Here is a 10,348-nt window from a genome sequence, read left to right as displayed (position 1 = left end):
GTGGGGGAACTTGCACAATCGGTGGCTGACTAAATACTTTTTTGCCCCACTGTACATAAAAAGTATTTTGAGTGCTCAAATTGAATAAGTACCAATATAGATTCCATATTTAGCAAGAAGATGGAGTATAAAATTTTCAAACAACATTAAGCTGCACCTATAAATTGCATGGGTGTAATTCATAAAGACACTCAAGTGCTATTAAGTGGTGAGTAACACCAAAGAAATATAATTTCCCCCACCAAACAGAAGCCTAAAGTTTTTCTGAATACGTTATTCTAGGCTATATTATTTATTTAAGAAATGCTCCATATGTATTAGGGCACTTGTTAGTCAGTGCAGCCAAATCTCTAACTCCAGTGCCCATATGGTGTCACAGAGCCCGAACAGCAGGATTTAAGTGGAAACTAAAACCTAAAAGACCGAAACTCTTAAAATATAACAGTGAATTAATTTACAGTGAAAATATTACGACTAAAGTTTTACAAATTTACGGCGATGATACTGGTTCCCAATGGACGGGTGTGGACAGGTTTGATATGGGAAACATGAACATCAATTCAAGTCAAAGTTTATTTATATACCACATTTTGAAACAACCTCTATTGACCAAAGTGCTGTGCAAGTTATATAAAATATATACTGTATAAAAACACTTGCTAAATTAACAATAAATATAAACAAAAAATCTAAAGTTTTATTTACTTGTTTTATTAATCAATCAATCAAAACTTTATTCGCCACATGCAGGTTGCCCTCCAGTGAAATGGGACACCCCCCCGAGCTTACGCACACACACAACACAGACATTACATGGGTATACAGGTCAGAGATCGGTAGCGTTACAGAAAAACACTGAAATGTACACTACAATGGGAAACTACAAGAGGAAGAAAAAGAGACCTCTACTCATGCTGTGCTTCCATGGTAGGACAGCATGAGAACAGGAAACAAAAAAACTCCTCTGCACAAAAAAAGCACATATATGTCCACAGCACAACTTTGTGAAAGACATGACAAGCCATAGGATTGGGTGGGGGGGTGAGGAGTAATCCGAAGCGAACACAGCAGCCGCCCTGCACAGCGCTACCATTCCAGCGCGGCACATAGACCCACCGTGTTCCGCCGCAGGAAACAAGCATCGAAGGCGTTTGGAAAGAGAGGGGGATGAGTGTGTGCTTATCAGTGTGAGTGTATGTGTGTGCGTGTTCATAGTTCAGCTGAGACAGTGTCCTTCGCCCTGCTAGGCTAAGTAAACAGTCTACCAGCCAACCCAGGTGGCCTTGCATGGAATGGGAAGGAACAGACTCAACACAGTCGTTATCAGGGAGTGGTGTGACAGTCGTGCTTTAGCAGCGTTCAGGTCTCCAGGGCAAGCTCCAGCCTTGTGCATTCTTTTCTCACAGACTCTGTCCTGCTGAGAGAAACTGATGTTGATGACCGGGAATCTCTGGCTGTTAAGTTAGCCTTGGAGGAATAACGACACTTGCTAGAGGGGGCAGAGCACTATTCATGAACTGGGCTTATCACAAGAATTTAAGATATCTCAGAACAGATAAAAAGGTTAAACGTCCAGCAGGCCTGCTGTGATTTATTCTTTGCATGCTTTACCTTCTCCATCTCCTACCACCCAGGGCCAAGGAACATCAAGCCTAATGCTCTCTCTCTCTCACCAGTTTGCCACCAGCATCAATTCCCCAGAGCGTGCCAGTATCCAGCTTGGTTCCTGTAAGGTTGGTGGCCTGGGGAATCAAGGACACCATCCGACACGGGGCAAGACCTCCCAGGAGGCAGTTCGTCCCTGCCTCCGCCTGCACCACGGTGCTCCATTGGAGTCACACGTCCAAGTTCTCATGTTATCTCGGCTTGAGTAGAACGATTTCCTTACTCAGTTCTCACTTTTGGTGGGATTCATTAAAAAGAGAAATGAAGGATTTTGTAGCTACTGGTTTAACAGAAAATGTTAAAATGCATGAAGTGATGGTGCTTTTTACTTTAGTGCGAACAGCTCATGAATTTCAAAGCAGTTCTACAGTCCAACACTGGTCTCTCAATCTCTCGTTGGAGAGCTGCGAGCTTCGCCATATTGCGTTCTGTGATGTTGTCATTTCTTGTGCTCAAGGAGCCGATTTCTGAGAACTCACGGCAGTGTGCCTCCCCAAGATCTCATCCAATTTGTGCCCAGAGATCTTATTCCGAGCGAGCCTTTCCGAGATGTATCCAGTCTGCAGTCAGAGATCTTATTCTGAGTGTTCACAGCAGCCGTAGCCTCTCCAAGCTCTTATCCGTGCTGACTCAATGAGCCCATTTTGAGAAACTCACGCCTCTCCCATTGTTCCAATCCCAGCGGGCAGCCTTGTGGGGGTTTGAACAGCCGATTCCGCTTTCTTAATTCTTCGATAAGTCAGGGCCAAGTCAGCTCCGATCCGCCAGAACCCTGTTACAATGGTTCCGAATAGGTAGATAGCTTCAGCACTCAGGCTCACCCAAGCCCAGACTTCTTGTTGAGAAAGGGGTGTCAATTGCATTTAGGGACCAGTTGAGCCAATCCATAATTCTTTTAGGTTTTAGAGAACAGACAGAGAGAGAATGTTCCAGGGAAAAGTAATAAAAAACACGAGACAAGACAAGGACATGAGGAGCTAAACAGGGAAGATAAGGGAGAGGAGAGGAGAAAAAGTGCGACCGCCTTCGCTGCGAGCCAAACGAAAAGAGAATTAATTGTATGAAAATCACAGTATTCTGTTCAACTAAACCTAAAAGCAAGCAAGAACAAATGGGTTTTCAAAGTGTTTTAAAATGATTGAGAGAGTGGACAGCTCCAGTGTGAAAAGGTAAGTTATTGAAAGATTAGGAGCCACCACAGGCTCTATTGCCTCTGGTTATAAACCTGGATAACAGAATCTCCAGGAGCAGCTGGTTCGTGGACCTCAGACATTATGAATCTTCATATTTCTGGGAAAATTTAGGTAAGCAGAAACAAGACTGATCATGGGACAAATGAAATTTGGAGAGAACCTTTTTTGATTCAGTACATAATGGAATGCTGTTAGCGGACAACCACATCTTTTGACCTAGTTGGCAGGATGTATGTTTACAATTGGCCAGAGAAGCTTGGGCGGACTTTCAAAGGTGGCGGCAATGGCAAATATGGTGGAGGTCAGAAGGAACAGAGAGCTCACTTCCAGTTGTGTTTAAGACTGGTGGTTAATAGCCAGGGGAGGCCTCAAATGATGACAGCCTGGTGGCAGATAAGTCATATTGTGAGGATACGCTATCTAGTATAGCTGAGAACTGTCTAGGATAGCTGAGTGGTTGGCGGAAGTGACACATCTGAGTGCAGTTCTTGATTTGCTAGCTCAGTTTGGCCGGTCTGCGGGTGGAAACCTTATGACAGTGACCTGGGGCTGCTTCACGGCATCTTCTGGGATGTGGTGAAGCCGGAAAAGCATGGTCTGTGAGGCTGGACTCAAAAGCAGCGGTCTGAGCGGTCCTGCATTTGATTTAAAGCTGTTCTGCAGCAATGGAGGTTGATCAAGCCTTGAAAGCTGGTGCTAATAATTCCCACAGGTGTTCCAACTTTTCTGGATTACTTACAGCCCCATCTGTCTGCATAAAACCAATGTTGGAACTAGGGGTAGGTTTTGATTATTGATTTTCCGATTTTAATTGATTCTAGCTTTAACCTCCTAAGACCCAAACTCTTCCACGGCATGCATTTTTAATTTCTCTTTGATAATTGGGCATATTGGAGCCCGATGAATGTAAAAACAAAGAATCACCAGATTTATTTATTTTTTACCCGATTTTTGTTCCTAAGAAAAATGAGAGCCACGTATGAGGATATTCGTTTTAAATTTTGATGGAACAGTGGCAGTATAATGTCCTTGTAAGTGGATATCAGGCCCTTGTAGAGCAAAATTCAGTATTTTGGTCTAGACAACCCAAAATGCGATGTCCACATATGTGGACGCCAGGTCCTAGGAGGTTAATAATGTGATATCGATTCATTAAAATCATAAATCGATTTTTACATATAAATTTATTTTACCCGAAATGCCAGAATCTCAGGTTGAACCTTGCAAAATTTCGACAACCACCAAACAGCTTAAACAGTAAATGAGAGCAGGTACACTGATTCTGCACAAAGACGTAAACACAAAGCGTGGACCCGCGGATCAGAATCAGTGAGCTGTCGGCTTTCAGCCCTGACGGTGTGTCCGTGTACGAGCACTCGGGTGAAAATGCCGACAGCTCACAGATTCTGATTCATTGGCAGGTCCACGCTTTGTGTTTACATCTTTTTTTGCGCTCGATTCTGCTTGAAGCTGTAGGCTTTGTCTCTCTCCAAACAAATTTGACTGAACCAGTAGCAAAAGAAGATCCAAACTAAGCCTCACATTTCGCTTCACATAAACATCGTCATGAATTCTCTCTGATTTTTGCTGTTTTGCTTCCACCACGGTAAAATCACTTCCTGCAGAGCTCTCTGTCTCTCTCTCTGTACTTCGAGAATAGTTTCCCCATCTAAAAACCCTCTTTTCTGCATTATTCGCTTGCTTTATCACACACCAATCTACCGTTATGTACAGCGCTGTTGGCCGCTGTGTCTTTGTTTTTAATTTAACTGACTTCCGAGAACAAAGTCTAATTTCTGCTGTTCAATACTGACGAAATTTTAACTTTTTTAAATTATGCAAAACTGCAAAACACTTGGCTGTGTCTCTAATAAAACCTCTAACTTTGCTCTGCTTCACTTAAGCAGCATCAGCTAATGTTTATATGTTGATTCATGGTTTTCTTCTGTTTTCGTTCTACTGCAGAAATTTTTTAAGGTGGTTATCTGCTATAAAAACACAGGCCAGGAAAATCTCCTTCGTGTTTTTCCTTTGTTTTATGCTCTGTTATGCTCTGTTACCAAAATGCTCCGGTACCTCTTGCCAGAGGTGAAGAGTGTGCGAGAGGGTTGTGTGGGGTCATCCACAATGCTGGTGGGTGCAAGAAGTGTCTGATGGAGGGAAGAGGAGGCTTCGATGATCTTCTTAGCTGTTCCCACTATCCGTTGTAAGGTACTGTGATCCATAGGGTGCAGTTACCATACCAGACAGTGATGCAGCTCCTCAGCATGCTCCCAATAGTCCTCCTGTAGAAGGTGGTGAGAATGGCTGGTGGGAGATGGGCTTTTCTCAACTTCCGCAGGAAGTAGAGAGGCTGTTGGGCCTTCTTAGTTATGGAGCTGGTGTTGAGGGACCAAGAGAGGCTCTCTGCCAGGTGGACACCAAGGAATTTGGTGCTCTTGATGACCTCCACAGAGGATCCATTGATGTTAAGTGGACAGTGATCTCCTGAAGTCAACAATCATATCCTTTGTTTTGTCTACGTTCAGAGACAAGTTGTTGACTCTACACCAGTCTGTTAGTTCTTGTACCACCTCTCTGTACATTGACTCGTCGTTCTTGCGCATGAAACCCACCATAGTCATGTCATCAGTGAACTTGATGATGTGGTTTAAACTGTGCATCGCTGCACAGTCATAAGTCAGCAGAGTGAACAGCAGTGGGCTGAGCACACAGCCCTGAGGGACTCCAGTGCTCAGTGTGGTTGTGTTAGAAGTGCTGTTACCGATCCGGACTGTCTGAGGTCTCTCCGTCAGAAAGTCCAGGATTCAGCCACGGAGGCAGGTGTTCTGGCCCAGCAGGCTCAGTTTAACAATCAGTTGCTAAGGAATGAGTGTGTTAAATGCTAAACTGAAATCTATGAACAGCATTCGTACATACATGTCTTTATTGTCCAGGTGGGTGAGGGCAAGACGTAGGGTGGTGGCGATGGCGTCATCTGTTGACCAGTTGGGGCGATAGGGGAACTGCTGTGGGTCCAGTGTGGGTAGCCGCCAGCTCTTAATGTGCCTCATGACGAGCCTCTCGAAGCACTTCTTCGCGATGGGTGTGAGTGCAATGGGATGGTGCAATTAATGCATTAACCCCAAGAAAGACAATGCAGTGGTTGCTAGTGTCAATCTTCCGAAATCATGCAAGCAGATTCATCCAGCTCACAAAGACGTACTGAAAACACCAAACAACACACTGGACAAATAATGTCATCCCCTACCTACTACATATATTTTTCTAAAGTGAAAAAACTGCAACATATCGCAGGGAAAATGTCACAGCTGAGGAATTTAGTGAAAGACTTTATACTTAGCTTTTAGGAGACGCACTAAGGCCAAGTGAATAAACACATTTTTCCATAAAGGTTCATTCATAAAGAATAATTTGCAGTAATGTAGCACAATGTAAAGGTGATTAGTGTCATAATTTTTCTTCGAGAGATATACTAAAAATAAAGATATCTTTGGACACAAAGATTCGTAGAAATGTGAAGACGTAAAAACACCACTTTATTGTTTTTGTCATTAAAAATCAATGAATAATCGTAACTAATGACAGATCTGAATACTGATCATAATAATTGTGATACTAGTTTTGGCCATAGTTGTCCAGCCCTACATTGTAGTATGAGTGAAACTTGCAAAAGGAATGCCAATTTCCACTTGACACCTGGTGCTCTGCTCTAGCCTGTAATATTAGTTCCTGATTGACCTTTACAGTAGCTACGCTTGTGAATGTTAGATAAAATGTTAGCTATGTTGTTTTTTCCTGTGTTTCACTGTGTTTAGAGTTAAGTAGTTCAGCTTTGGTTAAGTGTATCCGTTGCTTTCTTTGGTTGTGACAGCTGTGACACCATGGGTGTAGTGGGTTGGAAACTTGTGTGAAGACCTGTGATGTGAAACCTCTCGTTATGACTATTAGAGATGATATCTGCTTTCCATAAATGTTGCAAATGCTAAAGTTTCAAGTGACGATTTCCATTTGAACATTTAGTAACTTAAGATGGTTTGTTACATTTTTTTTTTCCCCTATGTGAGTTTTGGAACCATTAGAAAGGTGAAAAAACTCAGATTAATTTAAATATTAAGTAAAATTATTTTAATATGAACTATTATGTAATCAATGAATGTAAACAGTGCCACAGTGCATTTCCATTGTTGTTTTTGTGTTTCAGGTAAGCTCCCTCAAGTATCTTGCAAAGCCACTATCAACCTTCCATCAGATCAATGCATTTGAGGAGGATGGATTCTTGATCATAGATTTGTGTGCATCAGATGATGGCCAGGCAATCACAAGCTACAACATCCAGAACATGCGTAAGTCTGGAGAAGCTCTTGATGAGGTAAGTTAGTTAAGTAAAGCTCATTACTAACTTTCCTGTGCAGTTTATGGAAAATGATTATGCTGTTTTTGGTTTATCTGAAAAAAAGATTGCTTGTTGAATAGGGCTGCCACGATTAGTCGACTAGTCACGAATTAGTAGGATTTAAGAGTGTAATAACTGACTGAAACAGAAGATGGCAGCACTGCATGTACAAGGATGCAAGCTGCCGTAAAAGCCCAAAGAAGAAGAAACTGTCCCAGAATTCATAGCGCAACCCATCGCGGCCCTGCTCAGTTTCCAACAATGGCGGCAGCTAGTTAGTTTTAATGTTACTCGTATTATTCTTTCTGGGTCACAAAATAAACGTTTAACATATTTTCAGGCGAGAATGTAACTGTGGAAACTTCAAATATCTGCTCAGTTTATCTGCTCAAAAGCGCTCCGACGTTTTCAGAGACGTCTGTTACCCCTAGCTCGATAGCTAGTTGGGGGCAAGGCTCACTAGAGCCGTGAGAGCACCGGACTCCCAGCAAATCGTTTTCAAACCCACCGCCGTCTTTCGCTACTCAGGTTAAACATACATAAGTCACTTAGATAACTTAAAAATGTTGTTGTTTGACTTTTTTCAGTATTTTATTTGTTGCTGAGTAAATCGGTTTGGCTGAGATTAAAGTTATAGTTTTTACACAGCTGAATAAACGTCAAACAGACAGCTGTTCATCAGAAGTGTGAGATGCTCGAGAATTTACTCCGGTGTCCTGTTATATTTTAGTAATCGTTTGTGGCAGCCCTATTGTTGAAGTTAACAAGATCTTCCTCGTCAGGTGTACAACACCTTGAGTAGAGCCTTCCCCCGGCGATTTGTGCTGCCTCTCAATGTGGGCCCTGACACACCCTACAACCAGAACTTGATTACCCTGCCGAACAGCATAGCTACTTCTGTAAGAATTGCAAAGAACAAGGTAGGGCAAACAGCATGATTAACATACATGTATCAACATGTTACTACTCCCATTCTTATAGTTTCAGTTTTTTATTGTAAATATTCCGCAAAAACAGTAGGATTTTACAGTCTACAGTCTCTTCTATATAAACGCTTAATTGGACTTTGCTATTAAAATGTCAACATGTAGCACTTTCACTACCTGAATCTCAGTGATTACCTGTGTTGCTTTTTTTGTTTTTTTAAACCTGTGCAGGTGTTCTGTACTCATGAGGACCTGCATGGGGAGGATCTCCATGAATACGGAGGTCTGGAGTTTCCTCAGATCAACTATCACAAATTCAACACCCATCCCTACCGCTATTTCTATGGCTGTGGCTTTAGACACCTTGTAGGGGACACGCTGATTAAAATGGATCTCCACGGAAAACGCATGAAGGCACGTTGTTTTATTGGAGCAAAGAAAAGAGAGCTCGCATTTCCAATCTGTGGAACAAGTTAACCCCCACAACTGAAATCAACAGTTTTCAGATAGAAACAGATATAATTGGTTCTATTTTAGTTCATTCACAGAGAGCGCAACTCACCCCAAAGGGGAAAGGGTTATATTAAAGTGTTTTATGCTGATGTCAGCCTTTGTAATATAGAAATCTAGTGTAGTATATTACTGTATGTATATGTAGTAACTTTTTGTGTAATTGTGAAATTATATAATGTTGTATTGAAAAACAACAGGCCTTAGTTATATACCAGGCCTCAGGGGACGCCTGGTATATAACTAGTATAAGACTGAAGACAATCCATAAAAATTGTGGGTAATATGGAGTTAACAAACAGTAAACAAAGTTAGAGAGGACTGTCCCACAGGTATTGAGATAGCATTGTTATTGTGATTTTTCTTTTGTCATCATGAATGTGATATAAATGTGATATTGTGACAGCCCTGGTGTGTAAATGTTCCCTCACAGGTGTGGGAACATCCTGGTCAGTATCCATCTGAGCCGGTCTTTGTTCCCTCTCCTAATGCTACAGAGGAGGATGATGGTGTCATCATGTCTGTGGTCATCACTCCAGACGAGGTTAGTCAGGCCCAGCCATTTTGGACAGGGTACTCTTTATAGATACAGTTTCCTCATACAAATGTAAAACATGGCTGAGCACGAGCTTGGACATCGTGCCGTTGTGTTTTCTACACTGTCTTGTACACCAAGTATTTCTTTACCCATGTCTCTGTTCTCTCCAGGACAAGAGTACATTCCTTCTGGTGTTAGATGCCAAGACATTCGAGGAGCTGGGCAGGGCGGTGGTACCTGTCAACATCCCCTATGGCTTCCACGGGACATTCAATGCCACGGCTTAGACGTCTGATGGATGTACATGTGACTTCACAGGGACACACCTACACTGTGTGCATGTTGACTTGAAAGCAAAGACCCTCATTTAAAGAATTCCTTTATTTTCATGTCATAGTGATATGTTAAAGCATACATGCCTTTTTTCAGACTTAATAAAACCTTAAGTGTCGATATAATCTGTGTTGAAATAAAATCCTTTGTTTCTATTGTTTTTCCACAGCTATCTGTAAATGAAGGTCGTGAGGGTTTTTTTAATATCTGCTATTTCATGCATTGCTATAAAAAAAGTAAAACTGATTTTATGATACTGTTAAGGTAATGAACAAATTAACACAGAACACATTTTGGAGAAACCTCTGTGACTTTAAAATGTACAATTTCAGAAAAATCCAAGAGTCACTGAGCCTTCTGTCAATAAATAAAGCTGCATTTAAACACCTGGTAACAACATTTATTCTCATAAGAAATGCTTGGGGGCACCCTAAGATCAAAATGCAGAAAACAAAACTGCATTATTGCAGCATTTTGCTTCGAATGAGGATAAACCCAGCAAAGTTTTGTGTACAGGGTTTGTTTTTTGTTGTTTTTTTCGCTTTTATGCTGTGAAGAAAATTCTGAAATAAATATTGTATAATGATGCATTTGGTCAGATGAGTTTTACAACAAACTGAATTGTAAACCTTCAATAATCAAATTGTCACCATTATGTTGGACTAAGGACACATTTGACTCAAACCCAGAACAATAACATATTTCTTAAATGTACTATAACAGCAGCACACAACACTGGGAAAGAACAAATCTTAGAATCCGGTTCTACTTTAGTAAATGAATAAGT

General features: G+C 41.6%; 1 protein-coding gene across 1 annotated transcript in view; it reads left to right on the top strand.

Moving 5' to 3' along the window:
* bco2b (beta-carotene oxygenase 2b) overlaps window positions 1–10,148 on the top strand; it is a 52,680-nt gene extending 42,532 nt beyond the window's left edge. The window contains exons 8-12 of the mRNA XM_014329992.2: window positions 7,063–7,230; window positions 8,037–8,174; window positions 8,412–8,594; window positions 9,124–9,234; window positions 9,399–10,148. Of these exons, the coding sequence (XP_014185478.1) occupies window positions 7,063–7,230; window positions 8,037–8,174; window positions 8,412–8,594; window positions 9,124–9,234; window positions 9,399–9,515 (717 nt within the window). The 3' untranslated portion in view covers window positions 9,516–10,148. The remainder of the gene's footprint in view (window positions 1–7,062; window positions 7,231–8,036; window positions 8,175–8,411; window positions 8,595–9,123; window positions 9,235–9,398) is intronic.
* The last annotated feature ends 200 nt before the right edge of the window (window positions 10,149–10,348 follow it).

The sequence above is a fragment of the Haplochromis burtoni genome, unplaced genomic scaffold, assembly GCF_018398535.1.
Source record: "Haplochromis burtoni strain Fernald_Lab_line unplaced genomic scaffold, NCSU_Asbu1 Contig_649, whole genome shotgun sequence".
Taxonomy (NCBI): domain Eukaryota; kingdom Metazoa; phylum Chordata; class Actinopteri; order Cichliformes; family Cichlidae; genus Haplochromis; species Haplochromis burtoni.
Note: the sequence above shows the minus strand (reverse complement) of the source record. Positions and strands in the feature narration are given on the sequence as shown.